We start from the raw sequence: 22114 nt of genomic DNA on the forward strand, positions 1-22114 counted from the left end.
TTCAGGTAGTTGAAAGCAGCTATCAAATCCCCCCTCATTCTTCTCTTCTGCAGGCTAAACAATCCCAGCTCCCTCAGCCTCTCCTCATAACTCATGTGTTCCAGACCCCTAATCATTTTTGTTGCCCTTCGCTGGACTCTCTCCAATTTATCCACATCCTTCTTGTAGTGTGGGGCCCAAAACTGGACACAGTACTCCAGATGAGGCCTCACCAATGTCGAATAGAGGGGAACGGTCACGTCCCTCGATCTGCTCGCTATGCCCCTACTTATACATCCCAAAATGCCATTGGCCTTCTTGGCAACAAGGGCACACTGCTGACTCATATCCAGCTTCTCGTCCACTGTCACCCCTAGGTCCTTTTCCGCAGAACTGCTGCCTAGCCATTCGGTCCCTAGTCTGTAGCGGTGCATTGGATTCTTCCATCCTAAGTGCAGGACCCTGCACTTATCCTTATTGAACCTCATCAGATTTCTTTTGGCCCAATCCTTCAATTTGTCTAGGTCCTTCTGTATCCTATCCCTCCCCTCCAGCGATGGTTTTGGCTCTTGTTAAACATTGTTTACTGTAGGGACTGGCACTAACAAAGAGACAGGTTTTACATGATATGGTTTGTATGACCTTTATAATCTTGTTCTGAACTTTGGGATCCTTTATTTGGGCGAGTACATGCCACAACTGCACTGCTTTATGAAAGATCCTGTGCTTGCCACATTACAGTTCAAAAGATAGTGGATTTGCAGAGGCAGTGTACTCAAACTCAGATTACTAGTTACTAACCTTCCCATTGCTTTTGCACAGTGCTTCTGGATTAAGTGTTTTACAAAGCTGTGGGGTTGACAAGGAATTTTTTCCTGGGTCAGATTGGCTGCAATTTGGGGGGTTTTGGGGCCTTCCTCTGCAGTTGTGGGTGAGGGTCACTTGCCAGGATAATCTATGTATATCTCACTTAGCCACTGCGAGGGGCTGAGGCATTGGTGCACCTCAGTCCTTCCTGTTCTGTGCTTGTGGCATTCAAGAGTCTGCTCTCTTGTGGGCTGTAATCCATGGTCTAATTTTGGGTGGAGGGTTTAGTGTGTTGGGTGGTATTGGTTGGCCTGTGGTTTACAGGAGGTCAGAGTAGGTAATCTGGTGGTCTCTTATGGCCTTAAATCTGAATGACTGGCCTGAGTGACAAAATTGAGAATAGAATCTAGCATTCTTGCCTTCAAGTTATGTACTCAGTCTACTAGACCACAGCTGTCCCTCGAAAGAATGCTGTATGTCCTACTTAAGATAAAAGTCGGCCATTTTATTTGTCAATATTTCTCATTTTTTAAAATGACAGTAAGGTGCTCAGAGGCAATGTTAATAGGATACTTTAAAAATTGTCCATTTTTCCCACACTTATTTTACTCATCACACAGTGATAAAGTGACTATGTCTCAGTATCAAAAGTGACTTAGATGCTTAGGAGTCTTTTGAAAGTGGAACATAAGCTCTTAAGTAGTTTATGTGCTTTTGAATATTTTACTCCAGAGCTCTTCAGGCAGCATCAATGCAATGAGTCCAATGAGGTAATGGCTCAGTCTTTGCAAACTCCCCTGGCCCAGCCCCTTAATGGATTTGGGAGAGAGAATACCTGTTAGTCCTACTGTTCTTTACTTCTTTCCTCTCTGACGTCTCTGTAGAGAGAAGGGAAGAGAGTGTGTGTGTGTGTGAGAGAGAGAGACAAAGAGATGCATTTGAAGGAGGCATAACTCTGACTTTCTTAGAACTGCTCCAGGCAGAGCTTTTCTGAGTTAGGTGTAAAAGACCAACTAATGGAGATAGAATGTGAACCTTTGGGAACTTCACAACCCTAAAAAGTGTTGACACAAAAGTACCATATTTTCAAAATAAAAAAACAGGGCATTTTTAAAGTGGAATAAATAAAGTGCTGTATAAATAATAAACTTAAATACATAAAACGTATTTTATGCATTTTTTTGTAAAGGACAAAATGTTGGTACACTTGATATCAGTTGCATCCTTTGCTGTTGTAATAAAGCCTTTGTTTCTAGAGAGTACTTTTTCCTCTAGGGCTTGATATATTTGAAGTTAGCATAGAGAAATACTGGTGCAGCTGTTCAGTTTTATATTATTAAAAAAAAAATTCAAAAAAAATTACCCTAGACAGGTATTTCAGCATTAGGTCTAAAATCTGTAAGCAGAAATCTGAAACAGTACTTGCTGTGTGATGATGGTAATGAGATACCCTGCTTGCATTTCCATTATTTAACGTACACAATTAAATCCACCTACACTGGACTTCATCTATTTGTCATGTAAAATCACTTTTAAAACATCAGTGTACTTTAAGGTCTTTTCTTTAAATTCTGAATAAGAAAATATTTCTTTACTTTTGCTTTATGTAGCACAAGCTCAAAGTCAATGTAGTTATCGTAATATAGCCAATGGTTCAGTCCTGTGTTCTTTTGTGTGCTCAGTTGCCCATTGAAATCAATAAGTGGAGGCAATATGGTAAGATATCTGACATGTTTAGACATCAGGGTCTGGATATACCTTCAACTCATGCAGAAGTCTTCCTCCCTATGATAACAACAGGGTAAACCCCTCTGTGTTCCATAGGAAGTAAGGATGTTGGAGATTATAGAATAACAAACTGATTTTTTTTTACTTACTGCTATTCACACACATATATGTATGTATGTGAAATGTTAACCCTTAGGATGCTGACACTTTCCAGAATTCCTAACCATGTGAAGAAAATAGATATTATCATATAGACCCCAACCTTGCAATAGGAGCCACATGGGCAGACAACGGTTGCCAGGCATCTGGTTTTCAACCGGAACATCCGGTCGACAAGGGACCCTAGTGGCTCCAGTCAGCACAACTGACCAGGCCACTAAAAGTCCAGTTGGCTGCAGTGCCAGCAGGGTAGGCAGGCTCTGTGCCCAGCTCCGCGCAGCTCCCAGGAAGTGGTCACCATGTCTCTTCAGCTCCTAGACAGAGGGGCGGACAGGGGGACTCCACTTGCCACCCCCAGCACCAGCTCCTCAGCTCCCATTGGTCAGGAACCATGGCCAATGGGAGCTGTGGGGGTGGCTCCAGCAGTTGGGAGCAGCACATAGAGCCCCCTGGCCACCGCTCTGCTTAGGAACCAGAGTGACATGCCACCCACTTCCTGGGAGCCGCCTGAGGCACCCCGAGCCCCCTCCTGCACCTCAACCCCCTGCCCCAGGTCAGAATCCTCTCCCGCACCCAAACTCCCTCCCAGAGCCCACAATCCCCAGCCCTGAGACCCCTCCCACACTCCAAACACTTGGCCCCAGCCCAGAACCCAGACCCCCAGCCGGAGCACTCGCCTTCCCCCTGCATCTCAACTCTCTGCCCCAGCCAGGAGCCCCCTTCCGCACCCAGAACCTGTCATTTCTGGCCCCACCCTGGAGCCCACATCCCCAGCCCAGAGCCAGTACCTCCTCCCACACTCTAAACCCCTCAGAGTGGCCTCACAAGACCCCAATTCTTTCTGAATGCATTACTGGGATGCTTGAGATGGGCTGACATGTTGTGCTAAGAATCTCAAGATTTGAATATGTGGGAACTGGTGAGGGGGCTCCTCAGTGGAGGAGTTTTCCTTGGAATTTGCTGTCCTTGTTGGTCCAGTATAATTGGGTCACTGACCTTTCAAAAATGTTGCAAAGGTCTTATGCTCACTCTTATGGGGTAAGATTGAATGAGGTATATTGATATGTTTTTGTTACAGTTAAAATTTATATTTTGAGTTAAATTTATCATAATTTATTTTGGATTTGTTAAATAATTCTGCATTTTTAGGGGAAAAAATAAAAAAAAACTTGTGTGCATGCCCAGACAACAAAATGATGAATGCATTTTTCAATCACTTTTTCCCCTCCAGGTGTGAGGCAGCTAGCCCACACATTCATCCCATTGGATGGTGTAAAGAACATAGAAGAACTCTCATCACCCCTCCAGGTTTGTACTACACTTCAGTACTACCCAACTGAAAGAATTAAAGAAAATGTAGCTAGCAACAGCATTGGCCAAGGCTCATAACACACATTATGACAGCTCCATTGAAATACTCTACTTATAATTAAGAATTGGTATTTGGAGGGGCCTGAAGTGGTCTATTTACAAGCACTTGATATATTAAATTGAATGATGCATGCACAAATTTGATATCTTTCTGTGCTGAATTAATGAGACAGTTATCCATACAAGATATTCCCAGGGAAAAGCCTAGAGATGGTCAAAAAGTGAAATAGAATGAGACAAATAGCCTGTCTACCTCTTTTCTACTTTTTCTCTCTCGTGTTCTCTTTTGCTTTTCTTTGCCTCTATATTTTTTTCTCCTTGTTTCTTTTTATGTGATGGGCTGAATTTGCTTACAGGTTCTGGAGTCTTGGTGCTGAAAATTGTGAGAGATATTGCAATGCCATGCAATCTCTTTGGGGACTATATTGTATTAAATGTATAAATGGGGAAGGATTACCACAGCTCCTACAGTAACTAAAAACAATGGCAAATGATTAAGGTGGACCATCTGAGTCTTATCTAGAGAGTTTATCCCCCCCCATTTCCCGGAACAGTTTGCATACTGCTTCAAGGTGGGTTTTCCAGAGTCTATGAAACAAAGAAAGGACCTTTGGTATGAAAATATGAGCTTGAATTTACACAAGGTCTTCCTTCTGATCCAGCAAACAGACAGACTTTCTGTCCAGTGGAGGGCAACCCATGTGGAAGGGTCTAACTTCCAGATTTGGTTCGCATGCAGATATTTGTCTAATGCAACAACTCTGTAAACCTGGCATATATGCTATTGATATTTTTGTCACAGTTTCAGGTAATTGCAGCCATATCTCCCTCCCACCCCCTTTGTGGGCCACTCCCAGAGTTCCCAGTCAGATCTCAAGTTTGCAGCCATCACCTGTCACTGAATAGAGACCTTTATCCTACTCCCTTCAACCAGGAGTTTTTAGGGCTGTACAGCTCCCCACCTTACGCTGCCTAGAGGGTAGCACCTGTTCTTTGCTTTCTCTCCAAGGGCTATGAACAGTGTATTGCAAGCAGTTACAAGTTACCGGTGATGGCGTATACAAACCCCACACTGGGCTGGAAGAGGTTAAAGGACAGTACTGGGCCCAGGTAGCACCAGCCCTGTAGAGCATGCTCCAGCTGAAGGAAGGGTTGAAAAGGGAGCAATCCAGCTCAGAAACGGGGAGGCTGGGGAGGAGGACAGAAAGGCTACCCAAAAGGCTCCTGACAAAAGTGCCAGAGAAGCTTCCACAAGGGACTAAGACTGTATGCTGAGCCCAGTTGGATCTGAGGGTTTGATTGCCTTTTCTTTTGCTTGTCACCTTATATTTCAACTGGAAGCTGGGGGAAGAGTGGGAAGGGGGGAAGAGTGAGAACAGCAGACAATAGGAAGTGGTCGGGGGGGTAACTCAGAGGGCACCTTTGAGGGCCAAACACTGTTGACCCTCCTAGCTGGGTCAAAGCCTGGTGGAGTGGGTGGGCCTGGGCTCCCCTCACTGCCCACCTCACCACACCTCTGATTAAAAGAGGGTCTGGACTGCAAGACCTGCCCTTAGGGAGGTGGCCCTATATGTGCTAGCCACTGGGCTGCCTAATCCCACCAAGGACTCTGTGACATTACCATGGTTCTTTCTAAGCAAGCACATTTATTCTTAAGGTAAAAGCATTACAAGGAAAACATAAACACAATAGAAGTTCCTATATGCATGCTAAAAGCTTACCTTAGGTCACCCATCAGTCGTATGGGGCTCTAGTAGGTCAAAATCCTTCCAACCCTTCCACATGGATTGCCCCATGGGCAGAAAGTCCTGTCTTTTTGCTGGATCACAGGAAGACCTTGTGTAAATTCAAGGTCATCCTTTTATGCCAAAAGTCCTTTCTTTGTCTCCTATTCTCTGGAAAATCCAGCTTGAACCAGTATGCAAACTACTCCAGGGGGTGGTAACTCTCTAAATAGTTTAGTAGCTGTGGTAATTCTTCCCCTTGGAGTAGAATACAATTGTACATAAACCATTGTATACATTTAATACAGTATAGTCCCTGAAGATATTGCATGTCATTGCAATATCTCTCACAATTTTCAGCACCAAGACTCCAGAACCTGTAAGTAAATTCAGCCCATCACGCAAAAAGAAATAAGGAGAAAAAATATATAGATAAAAGCAAAGCAAAAGAGAACTTCATAGAGAAAAGAAATAGAGAAGGAACCGAGTGATTTGTTTTATTCTGTTTTCCTTTTCAACCATCTCCAAATTCCCATGGCATATCTTGATGGATAACTGTCTCATTAATATAGCACAAAAAGATACTAAATTTGTGCATGCATCATTAATGTTACTATATCAAGTACCGAAATACTTTTGGAAAATGAGATTTCAAGTTCTTACATCAACCGAGATGAGCGCAGGTATACCAAAATACCTTTAAAAATCTGGGTCTTAGTGGATAAGTGGGTGGCTAGCCCTGTGTAATCAAGGGAACAAAAGTGGTAAGGACTCTCAGAAAGAAAGGAAACCAGGGTGAGAGTGAGCATGCAATAGAGAGAGAGAGCGCTTACTGAAAACAAGAAAGCAAGCATTTATTTTGGGATATTGTGTGTTGGATTAACTGGAATCCCCTCCATACTGGAGATCATTAAGACTATTCCATAGAAAGTAGCTTGAGCTATAGCTTGTAAAAAGAAGTGCTGTTTAGCAAAGTTGTTAAATTCCTTTGAGACAGGTCTGTAGTGCCTGTTGGTCTTCCAAATTTATGTAAATAATTCTAGAATATTCGGTATAAAAATAACCATGAGAGAATTAATGGAAAAAACTTGGAGATTTCTTTCTTGTAGAATGTATGTGATTTAGAGTCAGTCATTCTGTCTGTTAAAGTAAAACTTTGAGAACGGTGGTGACTGTGTGTGGTTACTGCCCCTTTAAGGTCTGGAACATTCTGTGTGCCAGAGTTTAAAAACAATTCTTGTCTTTTAGCAGTAATTGCCACTGGTTAGAGCTTGTTTGGATACCCAAGAATGAAATTAGCTGCATGTAGCTTGTAACCAAGGAAACCTCTGAGTGTGCTAGCTCTGTTCATTTTTTGTTTGTTTGTTTGTTTTTTCTTATTCTGATCCAATTAAAGTCTGATCTAATAAAAAACTTATTGGATTTGGAGAAATAACAAGGCAATTGCCATGTTAGCAGTGAGGCAAGAGATCTGTCTGAGAAGAAAAGAGGAAAATGATAATTTGTGGGGAAGTTGATGAATCCCTCTGATGATGTAAAATGTGTAGGATTTAATCATAGAATATCAGGGTTGGAAGGGACTTCAGGAGGTCGTCTAGTCCAACCCCCTGCTCAGAGCAGGACCAATCCCCAGTTTTTTCCCCAGATTCCTAAGTGGCCCCCTCAAGGATTGAACTCACAAGACTGGGTTTAGCAGACCAATGCTCAAACCATTGAACGATCTGTCACCCCTAATGCGATGTAACCATTTTATGTACAAAGGTCTCAGCAGTATTTCTATGCTGATGGTGTTGAAGAATCTTAATAAAAATTTCCATTCTTCATCTCTGTTTGGAAAGTGAGGCATTTGTAGTCCTCAAAGACTTTTCTTTTAGGAACTGAGATATATGAACTAGGAGGACTTGGCTGAATTATTTAAAAAGCAATATGTTCCCCCAACTAAATTCCTAGCTAAGAGGTCTGAGATTCACTTAAGAAATCAAAAGAAATAGAAAATAGGAAAGCCTATTTGATTTCCTGGCTTATCTTAGACAGCTGTTCACAACCTGCCATTTTGGTTGGCATCTAAGAGAAGCACTCAGAGATCATTGTGTGTTCAGAAACAGAAATCCAGAGTTAAGGGGGCCTGCTGAATATTGTTTGCAAAAATAGAACTCAGCCTGGAAGGAGCCGCAGATATAACATTAGTGTTTGACTGCACCAAGAGACAAGTGTGGCAGTTTCAGAGAGTACATTTACAGTCATATACAGGAAGGAAAGTACAACCCACACCTAGGAGGCCTTCAGCAAGTTGGAGGAGGTTTATATTTTCGAGGCGTTGAACTTTGCAGGAATCAGAGGAATGTTCCATTAAATAAAATGAAGTCAGGGAACTGTGGTGAGAGATATCATCCAGAATGTTTTTCATGCATCCTGTAGGAGAGTTTCAGTGAAAGGAAGTCATTTTTGCAGAACATGAACTGCTGCACTAGCTATGTGACTATGTAGGACCTCATTACAAATACTGTGCTTTTCTCTGTGAAGACGGTTTGTGACTTACATATCTTTATTCAGAAAATTCAAGTTTTTGCTCTCCAATTCTCCCACCCCATGCACTGTTGTTTCATAGATTTGTAGTGAGAAAACAGATATTCCTTGTTTAGAAACCCTTTTTGAATGTCACTAATATGGTACCATTGCAAAAGCTTTTATGTAACTTTGTTTAGAAACAAAAAATCTGTGTATGACTGAGAATAGTAAAATAAAAGGTATATTGGCCAATTCTGCATTCATTTGGTGTTGAAGATAGAGGATTTGAAGCTAAGGGCATAAGTTTTGCTGCCATGTGGGATAATGAAAGCACAGATCACAGACATCTGTGGCCTGACAACATGGAAAACTGTACTTAGCCAGCTAGACCTACTTACCAAGTTGAGAAATATCCTACTGCTCAGCAGCCTGGGGAAGTCATGAAACATTTTGAGGCATCAAATTCTAGAGCACAAAGCTACTTACAGAACAACCTGAACATGTACTGTAAAATTCGAATCTGCCAATAAGTTAATTACAACTTGTTATTTGGCAAACTTCATAAAACACAAGATACTGGTGTAAATTCACTGTCATGTCATGAGTCAACACTTAAACATTTAGTTCTTATACAACGTCATGGGCAAGCACTCTTTGTTCTTTAAAAGAAAACACTTTATTGGTGTAAGACATATTAAACAGGACAATCTCATTTTCTTAGAATGAGTCCTCCTCCTCCGCCCCACAAACCATGATGTCTGTATCAGAGATATCCTAAATTTAGAAAGTATGACAATAGTTTTGGTTGAAACAACTTCACTTAAAAATGAAAGTTGGTAGATGGTCACATACATTTTAAACTGATACATGACTATTGTACATTCTGATTAGTATTGGCACAATAACCTTAAACCTGTAGAATACAGGATTAAGGGTGAAGCACTGTCTTGAATGCATAGAAGTGGATAGACTTCCAATCTTTGTTACTTACCTTCTCAAATCCAGAGCAGTTGTAGTTTATTTTTGTGCTGCTGGTCACTCAGTATTGTGTGTTGTGGGGTTTCTATTTCTTTGATTAATAGGGAGTATGTGTCATAGGCAGCTAGAATGTTCAGATAAGTGCTGCTTATTGTAGTTGCTTTATTTATTCTTTAGATTTATAAAATATTATAACAAATATTTACTTGCCTTATTATGAATTCTCTAGATTAATGTGCTGTAATGTATGTTACATCATAATACTTATATGACATCATTAAACCTTGCTTTTATATTTTTTTCTATTAGATTATCCACATGCCAAACATTTTTCTTGGGAAAAATATTTGGAAGAAACCAATTCTTTACCTGCACCTGCAAGGGCTTTTAAAGTGGTGAGAGAATGTTTACATAGTGTTCATGCGTCCAATTAGCTAATGTACAGTAGATGTTTTATTTTTTTATGTGAGTTTTGAAATTACTGTGAGAAATCAGAAAATTTTTCATCACTATAAATCCTGAGACTTTTGACTAATTTATACTAATAATACTTAGCTAGCTAATGAGTCCTCCCAGCACACCTCGGGGAGAGGTGAGTGAGTATTATTGTCTCCACGTTACAGGCACAACAAGACAAGTGGCTTATTCAAGAAAGTAGAAGGCATCGTTATCGGAGCGAACAATAGACATGAAATTCGTGGCTCCCTAGGCTGACCTTCTGTCTGTTTTTGTGAGCTTCTGAGGTTCAAGTCCAACATTTTTGAATACTATCACGTTGCTAAGAAATTCATTAAACTAAAGCAGAAATGTGGTGCTAGCCCAGAATTCCAGCCATCTGCTGTAGTTCACTGAGGTTTAGTTACTGGCTTACAACACTTTTCACTACAAAATTTTAACAAGCATGGCCAAATCCTGAGTTTTCATCCAGAATAGCCAAGCCAAGTGAGATGTTGCATGCATTTGTTGTGTGGAGGGGAGTCCTCACTCATGGCCGTGGGGCTGGTGACCATGAGAAGTTCCAGGTAGTAACACATCTTCTAACCTCCCCTATCCTCGTTCATCCCTGCCCTGCCTTTTCTTACAGTCGTATTCTTTTTGGGAGAGGGAGGGTGGGGCAGAATAAGTGGATTATGTAGTACGCGTGTAGAAAGACGAGGCCCAGCATGTAGCAGGGGAGAGGTTTGGCTAGTGACTACATCCTGCACTCACCCTTCAGCAGTGGCTCCTGTCTTGTGGAGCTGGCCTGGCTCTGCAGTTCGGGTGCTGTGATCACATGGTCACAGCACCACTCACATTTGACGCATCCACCCTTCCATTTCCTTCTATAGAGGGGCGGATGTGCTAAACCTATGTAGCAGTGTGACCACATGCACCACCTTGCAATGCCCAGAGTGGACCCAGACATGGGTGCCAGAAGGACTGCAAAAGTGGGGAGCCAAGGCCCTCCCCCCAGAGCCTTGGAGGGAGCCCCCTCACAGCAGTCTGACCCTCCTGGAGCCCCTGCCTTTCCCCTACTCCCAACAGTCTAACACTCTGCCTCCCCCAACTCCTTACCTTACTCTCCTGTTGGTGAGCGCAAGGTCTTCAGGTAGTGGGTCCTTTCTGCTTCCCAGACCCAGTTGGTCCCCGCTACTGAGAGGGACCACCACTGGGGTTTTGGCAGCCGGTAGGTGAGGGCCTGCTGCCGGCATTTAGGATGTTGGCCAGCTGGCCTGTGCCATAGTGTGCTCCTTCCAGCCAGGTTTTAAAAAGTAGGGTGCGCTGAATTCCCTGTTTTATAAAGTGGGGAGGGCTATGGCCTTTTGGCCTTTGCTGACTCTAGCACCTATGGAGCCGGGGCGAGCCCCATGGGACAGGAGGTACCACTTCTGGGTGGGCTCGTCACTGACTAGTCAGATTCACAATTACCATGTGTGATGCTTCCTTGGGATACCCAGGGTTGTGAGGCACCTTGATGTCACCTGCATGAAGAAGCCTTGTCTGTGCCTGCCAGGGATCAGCTCCCCAACTCCACTTGCCACAGGCAACACAAGTACTCCCTTCTCAGTCCACACAGGCACTGCCATCAGTTTGCAGGTTAGTGATAGATATTCTCCAAGCATGCCCCTGGAGCACGCATGCCGACCTGGGGGCAAAAGGGGCAATTGCCCAGGGGCCTGGGCAATATAAAAGGGCCCCGGGGCCCCCAGCCACTGCCGCCGCTACCACAGCAGTGGCCAGGGCAAGCGATACAGACAGCCCCCCAACCTGAAGCAAATACTCACCAGCAACCACACACCACACAACAGAACCACTCACTCAGGAACCTATCCATTGCCAACTGTGTCCACATATCTATTCAGGGGACACCATCACAGGGCCTAATCACATCAGCCACACTATCAGAAGCTCATTCACCTGCACATCTACCAATGTGATATGTGCCAGCAATGCCCCTCTGCCATGTGCATTGGTCAAACTGGACAGTCTCTACGTAAAGGAATAAATGGACACAAATCAGACATCAAGAATTATAACATTCAAAAACCAGTTGGAGAACACTTCAATCTCTCTGGTCACTCGATTACAGACCTAAAAGTTGCAATTCTTCAACAAAAAAACTTCAAAACCAACAAGAGACTGCTGAATTGGAATTAATTTGCAAACTGGATCCAATTAACTTAGGCTTGAATAGAGACTGGGAGTGGATGGGTCATTACACAAAGTAAAACTATTTCCCCATGTTTATCTCCCCCCCACCCCCCACTGTTCCTCAGACATTCTTGTCAACTGCTGGAAATGGCCCACCTTGATTATCACTACAAAAGGTGTCCCCCCTCCCCCCCTCCCACCCCCGCTCTCCTGCTGGTAATAGCTCACCTTAAGTGATCACTCTCCTTACAGTGTGTATGGTAACACCCATTGCTTCATGTTCTCTATGTATATAAATCTCCCCACTGTATTTTCCACTGAATGCATCCAGTGAAGTGAGCTGTAGTTCACGAAAGCTTATGCTCAAATAAATTTGTTAGTCTCTAAGGTACCACAAGTACTCCTTTCTGGTTACCCAAAGTCCTCCTCGCAGCATTTTTCAACCAGGATGGCTTTCATAAGACCAAGGATGCCAGAGCATCTCCCTGAATCCCTAGATGTATTAGACCTGTCCTTTGTTCTTCTCCTGTAAACAGGGGTCCCCCACCCCACCACTGTTTACCTCTTCCTGTTAATTTTCTTCTCCTGATGACTCCACAAAATCTTCTTTAGCATTTGACTCAGTATGCAGATAGACTTGCATTGTAAGTTACGCAATGGCAGGGAAATGCATATCTCCCATCACCTGTCTGGTGGAACCTGCCTTTAACTTCAAGACTTTAAGAACATAATTTCTAATACATAAACGTGTCTCCTTACATGCTACCTGCACATACATTTTTCAAAGACAATGTTGACCATTGTGACACAGGCTTTCAGTAGAGACTTTATGACACTCTTTGGTGAACTATTATGTAAATACCAGACCCATGGGATTCCTGTAACTCTTATGCATCCCTGCGCTATCTGCTAGTTGGCCTCAAGAGGCCCTTGGGTCACACTGTAACCTCTATGGCAAACTTGTAAATGTAATAATAATTTAAAGTGCCATTTGATCTATGATGAAAGTGTGTGAGTGTAAGGAGATACAATATGTAGAATTATTGTGCAGTATGCTGTTTCATAGAGGTGGAAATGCTCTAAAAACATTTCTAGAGTGTTTAGGGGAAACTTATAGCATTAAAGATCTTTACAGCATTAATGGTGATTTTATTTACCTGGGAGGCTTGAAGTGATGAGACTAAACTCCTAGAGAAGTAAATTATTTTTCTAGACTAAGTTATTTTAATACAACAGTTTTTATGTTTTGGTTTGGATTTTTTTTGGAGGGGAATGATTGCCCTTATATTTTATAACAGTTTTTTTACGTTTCATTGAAATACCCATCATCTCTCATTGTAGAAACCATCTCATGGATTTCAGAAAAATATGAAACTTGAGGTAGTTGACAAGAGGAATCCAGTACTTATCAGAGTAGCAACTGTTGTAGATATTGATGACCACAGGATAAAAGTAAGTCAATCTCTCTCTCTCTAAATTGGACGTCCTGTTTACAGCATGTTGACTGTTTTGTAAAATAAATACTGAAGTTCCAAAATTGAGGACCTTGATAGTTTGCACAGGAAGATATGAATCACACTGATGCACTGCTAAACTCACTCTCATCCTCCTTACTGATTAATACACAAGTAATTTCTTTGGAAGGGGCATTTCTATTGTTTTTTTAGTCAGTGATGTGCTGAAATAGAAGCTAAGGAATAAAGGATGAGTGTGTTGGGAAATTGCATTGGGAATAGTTGAGATAAAAGTTGTTTTATAGAAGAATGTTGATGACTTAATAATACCCAATATCAAAAGATTGCTGTGATTTTTGTATTAGGGCTCATAAAATATTTGGGATAGATGAATAAAATCTTTCTCTATAATTTCCACCCTGCAAAAGCCCAAGTGAGACAGGGAAATCTAAAAAGAATGAATGAATAAATAAAGATTTCCTTTCTCCCTGTCAGGAGCTTCTGAGGTGTAGAAACTTATATTAATTCTGGACTTTAGATTGGATTAATTTCAAATGATGTTTGCTAAAGGGTTTGCTGTTTTTTCAGAAGACTTGTATGTCTGGGTTATTTTCTACTTTGGTTTATAAATCATTTTACTTATTGAGTCTTTTAACTGTTAAAATACTGGCATTTTCTGGAATGCTCACTAGCTAAATGAATATGAAGGATATTTCTTTCTACAGTGTGCGGAGAGTTCTTATGCATACATGATATTTCAGGCAGCAAATGCAATTGACATTTCATTTTGAATCCAAATTAACAAAGGGTGTGAAGTCATCAAAATTAATATCTGCACACCTACATATTTTCTGCATAAATTAGTTTGGTCCTGTCAAAAAAATATCCAGTCTAATATATTAAAATGTCAATATTTGTGACCCTTGCAGTTTAATTAACTTCATATTGTATATTGAAATAGCCTTTTATGTACATTTTATAAATAAGATCATAAGAAATACAGATCCAAGGTCTTCATTAGTACAATAATTTAAGTAAGTTAGTTAGAGTTGCAGATCTTTGGTTCCAACCTGAAGAAAATCAGTGATTATCGTCTACAGAATCACAGTTCGGTCTCTCATCTGATTTAATTCCTTACCCTTAATAGTCAAATTTTACAATTGCTATAGATCCCTTTGTTTTTGGGGGTGGTGAAATTCATCCTTGTGCAGAGGCCCTTTACAAATTCTATGTACTGGGTTAACTCCTGTTTAAAATAGGAATTTGACTGTTCTAAATGTTTAGAGCCCTTTGAGAGAGAGGGAGGACATAATTTGGCCCTTAAAGTGTTAGTGTATATACATAAACATTATAACTGTCTAAATGTACATGTATATTTTGAGCCTGACAGTGTAACACACACAGAGACCCATTTTGCTCCCACTTAAGTAAACAACAAACTTCCTTTCTCTTCAGTGGAAGCAGACTAATGCCCAAAATCTAGTTTATACAGCTGTGTAATGTCTACAGTTTTCTCATGTTATTTCTCTAAAGAAGCTGACATTATAAAGCCTAACATTTTGGAAGATTGTTGAGGTAAAATGACTTTATAAAGAATTTTTCTGATGGTTTTTCTTTTGCTTTTAGGTGCACTTTGATGGCTGGGATAGTATTTATGATTATTGGACTGATGCGGATAGCCCCGATATCCATCCCGCAGGCTGGTGTGCAAAAACTGGACACCCTCTTCAGCCTCCTCTTAGTAAGAGAAATCATAAGATGGTATAATTTTAAAATTATGGTGAGGGGCATGTGTAATTTGTGTAATGCTTTCTCTGTGACCCAGTTCATAGGAAGGCAGCAGTTGGTGTATGCAATATAAAATAAGTAGATGTGATGTTTATAACAAAACGCATAATTTATTGAGATTTGGCATAATTAATTGCTTTTTAAGAGGTGACTTCACTGATCTTGTAAATGAAATTTAACAATTATGCATAAGAATTACACTTGTATACTAGAAGAATCTATGGGGAATTCCTGACCCTACTGAAATGAGTGGCAAAACTCTTATTGACTTTAGTTGGGCCAGGATTTTGTCCCTGGGTCCTCTCTCCATATTTTGGAATGTTAACTTGTTTTCGAGGCCCTACACGGTGCAGACTTTTTGAAAAGGCACTTGATTAAAATGTGGTGCCAGATGCTCAAAGTAGGTTTAGTCCCTTTTGTGCTCCAGGCCTGCAAAGGGGGCTTGAAGCTGCCGGTTTGAAAGGGATTCTACCAGAGACATAGAGTGGACATAGTCTGTGAGCTCCTGCACAGAATGGATGTGCTAGAAGGATGAATCAAGGTTGTGTAGTGAAGGAGACTGTATAGGACCATTCTTTCACTTCTTGTGAAAGTTGGAAAGTGTCTAATGAATGAGGCATAGGATTAGAGAGGCCAATCTCACGGCTTAGTCAGTTCAATACTGCTCTGGAGAATTGGATTCTATCCCTGTCTGTGCCACAGAGTTTGTGTGTGACGCTAGTCCAGTCACTTAATCCAAGCTTTTCACGTGTTCTTCATTTTCTGGATGATTGACTTGAGACCTTGGGTCTGATTTGCGGAAGCGCTGAGCACTCACATCTATTACTGAAATCAATCATATAGAATGCTAAGTAAGCAGAAAAATCAAGTCCTAGATGTCTCAAATTGGGCACCCAGGATACTCTTGATTTATTTCTCTGCCCTTCAGCTCCCTATCTGTTAAGTGGGGATGATAATACTCCCTCATTTCACAGAGATTTTGTGAAAATATATCCGTTAATGTTTATGAAGCTCTCAAATACTTGTCCTCTTCCAGCATGCCTCATCTTATTAGAATCCTTTTTTAATCTTAGTAGTAGTTTTTAGTTGATAGTTAGATTTTAGTTTTAGCGAGAGGAGTACCTCTTTTCCTCTCTTCTCCTATCAGAGAGACTTGCCTCCTTAAGAGGGTATGTCCAGCTCCCAAGGCTTCAGCCATTGCCTCACTTGCTGGGAGGTTTGGATTGATGACCACTCCAACTGCATCCACTGCTGTGGAGAATCACACATTCTGCAGAATGTGTGAACTTCTGCTTACTCCTGAAATGTAGGGCCAGCAAGAACCAGGAGATCAAACTGAGGCTTCGGATGATGGAGCACTCCCTTTGTCCCACATTGGAACCAGATCAGGGGAACCCCCCATATTCCAGTCTCTGGGAAGATCTAATACCCTTTTGACCTTGGCTCATCACTCCCCCAAGAAGGGAGAGACCTCAGAGACCTTCAGAGGCCCCAAGAAGAGGGGCTGTGACTTGCCCCATAAAGAGTCTGCTCCAAAGAGATCTCAGTCTCCTAAGTCAGCGGTGTTGGAATCGTCAATTTCTAGATCTGGTACGATGGAAGCTGCAGGTTCCTCTGGTACCACTAGGGCTGGAAAACCAAGAAGCTCTTACAAGAGCAAACATGGCTCTAAGCGAGCCTCTGTACTGACCGGGGATGACCAGGAGAAACATTCTGCCAGATAAGATGCATCTCTTCCACCAGTATCTCCCGTGGAGAGTTCTAAACCATTGGTACTGTTGGCTTCCAGAGAGACCATCGCATCGGTACTGGTGTCCCATTCGGTGCCTCAGGAATTTTGATTCTTGAAGGACTTAGCTTTAGCAGAGGAACCGCAGTTCTCACAGATCATGGGCACCAAGGATCCCGTGTACCAACACTAGTTCGGTCTCCAGACCCAATTTATCATCAACACCACCCAGTTCACCACCATTTTCAGTTGGGGCTCCTCCAGTGCTCTGAGGAGGATGGCAGAGGGGACTTTCACTCAGTCCATTCAGTCTCGTCAGTCTCTGCACAGGGTTCCCCCGCCCATCCTTAAAGGAACACTTTCTACGTGGGTCATAGATACAGAGAAGAGTCCAGTGCAAGTCATCACAAGTGGTGGGATCAACTCTGGATGCCATCACCTCTGCCGTATGACACCCCCAGTGATCATACTGGGATCCTGGGCTGCTTACTGTCAGCAGTTTTCTAGGGCTCTGGGCCTAGCCCACTGGGATGAGAGGGAAGTTCAGTTTCTGCCACCTCAGACCATTCCCCAGCAGCAGGAGATCTTTGAGGAATAAGAGGCGAGGGAGGATGAGGACACTACTCCTCAATGCACTGTCTCCTCATAGTCGCCTGATGCTTACCCCTGAAATGAATAGAACTATGCCCATTTACACGAGCATAGAATTTGGCCCTATGGCTCTGACCCTCAGCTGGCTCAGTGTAGGTGCAGGATTCCTTTCTCTTTTATAGACGTACAAATAATGGAATATAGGAATTGCCATACTGGATCAGCACAGTGGTCCATCAGGTATAGTACCCTATCTCTGATAGTGGCCAGTCCCACAAAGTATACAGTCAAGGAATACTTGGTTTTTGTTTGTTTTTGAAATCATAAATTCATATCCAAACCCCAAATGTCTAAATTTCATCTGGTTCCAGATTTATCTGAAATTCACCTCTGCTCTAGCTAGCAATCAGATCATTTCCCAAGAAGTAGAGAAATGCCAATTTGGTCATTTGAAATGTGTGCAACTGCAGCAGTAAATCAGAGACAAGGCGTTTTTGTTTTATTTTTTGAACTGCTAAATCTCTAATTATTGACACTAAATTTATCACCAGTTGTAAGCTCACCATGGTCAGTTGTAGATCGTGAACAGTTTGATTATTAGAGCAGTGACTTGCAGGTATCTATTTAATGAAAGATGTGAGAGTGATTGAAGTGACAATTTAAGGGCTATTTTCTTCAGTATTTGGCTTATTGTTTTCTTTATTGGATTGCGTCATTATGTTGATGAGTATTGGGATTGAGCAGAATAGAATTAGATTTTGTATTTGCCTTTCATACTCAGGGCATTTCAACATGCTTTACAAAATAATGAACTAAAGAGTGTCATTAGGCAGTGACTTTAAAGGCAAATATAGCAGCCATTTTCTACTCAGCAACCACTGTCATGTGGCTGTGGGCATTAGAAAGTTTGCTTTGCTTGTTGTTATCCTCCCAAGGCCTCTTCTCAGGCCTTTAATTTTCCTGTTCTACTCCCAGTCCTTGCACCAGTTTTGCATGATTAATTATGGCTCCATATGGAACTCATCAATATTGCTCATGACTAAACTGAATAAATAGGTGGAGGCCCAAAGAGATTGTTAAATAATGTAGTCTGAACTGTATCTCATAGGACATTAAACCTCATCCATTTACCGCTATTAAGACGAGTAATTTGTATTTTACTAAAGCATATCTTCCAGAAAAGGCATCTAGTCTTGATTTGAGTATTCCAAAAGATGGAGAAATATACCACTTCCCTTGGTAGTTTGTTCCAGTAGTTAATCACCCTCTCTGTTGTAAATAACTGCCTAATTTCTAGTTTGAATTTCTCTGGCATCAGCTCCCAACCATTGGTTCTTATTAAGTCTTTCTGTGCTAAATTAAAGAGCCCTTTAGTCCTGGGATTTTTGTCCCTGTGAAGGTGCTTAGCCACTCGGAGGCTTCTTTTTGATAAATAAAACAGATTGAGCTCTTTACATTTCTCACAGTAAGGCATTTTGTCCAATTCTTGAATCATTTTTGTCTCTCTTTTCTGCATGCTCTCCAGGTTTTCAACATTCTTTTTAAAATGTGGGCATCAGAATTGTACACAGTATTCCAGAATCGGTCTCACCAAAGCCATATACTGATCCAAAATCACCTTCTTACTCCTAATCACTACTCCCCTGTTTATACATCCAAGGATCATATGAGCTCTTCTTGACATAGTATCTCACTGGAAGCTTATGTTGAATTGCTTACATAAGAATGGCCATCTTGAGTCAGACCAATGGTCCATGTAGCCCAGTATCCTGTCTTCAGACAGTGGTTGCTGCCAGATGCTTCTGAGGGACTGAACAGAACATGGCAGTTTATCAGTTAGTCCAGTCCCAGCTTCTAGCAGTCACAGGTTTAGGGACACATAGAGCAGGGGGTTGCAACCCTGACCATCTTGGCTAATAGCCATTGATGGACCTATCCTCCATGAACTTCTCTAATTCTTTTTTGAACCCAGTGATACTTTTGGCCTTCACAACTTCCCGTGGTAGTGAGTTCCATAGGTTGACTGTGCATTGTGTGTAGTATTTCCTTATGTTTGTTTTAAACCTACCATCTATTAAATTCATTGGGTGACCCCTAATTCTGGTATTATTTGAAAGGGTAAATAACACTTCCTAATTCACTTTCTCCACACCAGTCATTATTTTATACACCTCTATCATATCCTTCCCTTGGTCATCTGTTTTCTAAAATGAACAGTCTCAGTCTTATTAATCTCTTCTCATATTGAAGATGTTCCATATCCCTAATCATTTTTGTTGCCCCTCTCTGTACCTTTTCCATTTCTAATATATTTTTTTTGAGCTGGGGTGACAAGAACTGTACACAGTATTCAAGGTCTGGGCGTAACATGGATTTATGTAGTGGCAATATGATATTACCTGTCTTATCTCTCGGTTTCCTAATGGTTCCTAACATTGTTAGATTTTTTTTTTGACTGCTGTTGCACATTGAGTAGATGTTTTCAGAGAACTATCCATGATGACTCCAAGTGGCAACAGCTAATTTGGACCCCATTGTTGTGTGTATATAGTTGGGATTATGTTTTTCCAACATTCATTACTTTGCATTTATTAACATTGAATTTCATCTTTCATTTTCTTGCCCAGTCACCCAGTTTTGTGAGAGATGCCTTTGTAACTCTTTGCAGTCTGCTTTGGACTTAACTATCTTGATAATTTAGTATTGTCTGCAAACTATGCTACCTTACTGTTTACCCCTTTTTCAGATCATTTATGAATACGTTGAATGACATTGGTCCCAGGACAGATCCTTGGGGGACCCCATCATTTACCTCTCTCGACTGTAAAAACTGATAATTTATTCTTACCCATTGTTTTTCCTATCTTTTACCAGTTACTGGTCTGTGAGAGGATCTTCTCTCTTATCCCATGATTGCTTATTTTGCTTAAAAGCTTTTGGTGAGGGACCTTGTCAAAGGCTTTCTGAAAGTCCAAGTACACTATATGCACTGGATCACACTTGTCCACATGTTTGTGGATCCCCTACTCCCCAAAGAGGCATGGTGAGGCATGATTTCCCTTTACAAAAGCCATGTTGACTCTTCTCCAGCACTTTTTCATCTATGTGTTTAATAATTCTGTTAGTTACTATATTTTCAACCAATTTTCTGATACTGAAGTTAGGCTTATTGGCCTGTAATTGCCAGGATTGCCTCTTGGAGCCTTTTTTAAAATATGCATTACATTAGCTATCCTCCAGTCATGTGGTACAGAGAATGATTTAAGCATTAGGTTACATACTGCAGTCAGTGGTTCAGCGATTTCATATTTGAGTTCCTTCAGAATTCTTGGGTGAATACCATCTGCTGGTGATGAGTTATTACTGTTTAATTTATCAGTGTTTCCATAATCACCTCTATTGACACCTCAATGTGGGACAGTTCCTCAGAACTGTCACCTAAAAAAAAAAAATGGCTTAGCTGTGGGAATCTCTCTCACATCCTCTCCAGTGAAGACCAATGCAAAAATTCATTTAGTTTCTCTGCAAGGTCCTTGTGTTCCTTCAGTGCGCCTTAAGCACCTGCATCATCCAATGGCCCCACTAATGTGTAACATCCTTCATGATTCTGATGTACTTTAAAAAAAAAAATGCTTTTAGTTTTTGTCTCTTATGCTAATTACTCTTCAGATTCTTTTTTGCCTGCCTAATTATACTTTTACACCTGACTTGCCAGAGTTTGTTTCTTTCTATTTTCTGTAGTAGGATTTGATTTCCAGAGTTTAAAAGATGTCTTTTTGTCTCTATCTATCACTTTTACTCTGTTTAGCCATGCTGGCGGGTTTTTTTTGGTCCTCTTACTGTTGTTTTTTTTTTTTTAATTTGGGGTATGCATATAATTGGAACCTCTATTACAGTAATTTTAAAAAGTTTCCATGCAGCTTGCAGGCATTTCACTCTCATGACTATTCCTTTTAATTTCCGTTTAACTAGCCTCCTCATTTTTGTGTAGTTCCCCCTTTTGAAGTTAAATGCTACCGTGGTGTGTTTCTGTGGTATTTTTCCCCCTACAAAGATGTTAAATTTAATTACATTATGGTTGCTATTATCAAATTATTTAGGTCTGTTCACCTCTTGGACCAGATCCTGTGTGCCACTTAGGACTAAATCAAGAATTGCCTCTCCCCTTGTGGGTTCCAGGACTTGCTGCTCCAAGAAGCTGTCATTAATGGTGGTTAGAAATTTTATCTCTCCATCCCATCCTGAGGCGACATGTATTCAGTCAATATGGGAATAGTTGAGGGGTAGACAACATATGGCACGCGTACCAAAGGCGGCACGTGAGCTGATTTTCAGTGGCACTCACCCTGCCCGGGTCCTGGCCACCGGTCCAGGGGGCTCTGCATTTTAGTTTAATTTTAAAAGAAGCTTCTTAAACATTTTAAAAACCTTATTTACTTTACATACAACAATAGTTTAGTTATATATTATAGACTTATAGAAAGAGACCTTCTAAAAACGTTAGAATGTATTACCGGCACGCGAAACCTTAAATTGGATTGAATAAATGAAGACTTGGCACACCACTTCTGAAGGTTGCCAAACCGTGGAATAGTTGAAATCTCTCATTATTACTGAATTTTCTGTTTTTTGTAACCTCTTTAACCACCCTAAGCATTTCCCAGTCA

The 22114-nt window shown here is 41.3% G+C and overlaps 1 protein-coding gene across 11 annotated transcripts in view; it reads left to right on the forward strand.

Annotated features, from left to right (window-relative positions):
- L3MBTL3 (L3MBTL histone methyl-lysine binding protein 3) overlaps window positions 1-22114 on the forward strand; it is a 151987-nt gene that overhangs the window by 79579 nt on the left and 50294 nt on the right. For all 11 annotated transcript variants that reach the window (XM_073337277.1, XM_073337281.1, XM_073337276.1 and 8 more), the window contains 4 exons: window positions 3905-3981; window positions 9564-9649; window positions 13227-13337; window positions 14966-15080. In XM_073337277.1, the coding sequence (XP_073193378.1) occupies window positions 3905-3981; window positions 9564-9649; window positions 13227-13337; window positions 14966-15080 (389 nt within the window). The remainder of the gene's footprint in view (window positions 1-3904; window positions 3982-9563; window positions 9650-13226; window positions 13338-14965; window positions 15081-22114) is intronic.

This window comes from Lepidochelys kempii, chromosome 3 (genome assembly GCF_965140265.1).
Source record: "Lepidochelys kempii isolate rLepKem1 chromosome 3, rLepKem1.hap2, whole genome shotgun sequence".
NCBI classification, from domain to species: Eukaryota; Metazoa; Chordata; order Testudines; family Cheloniidae; genus Lepidochelys; species Lepidochelys kempii.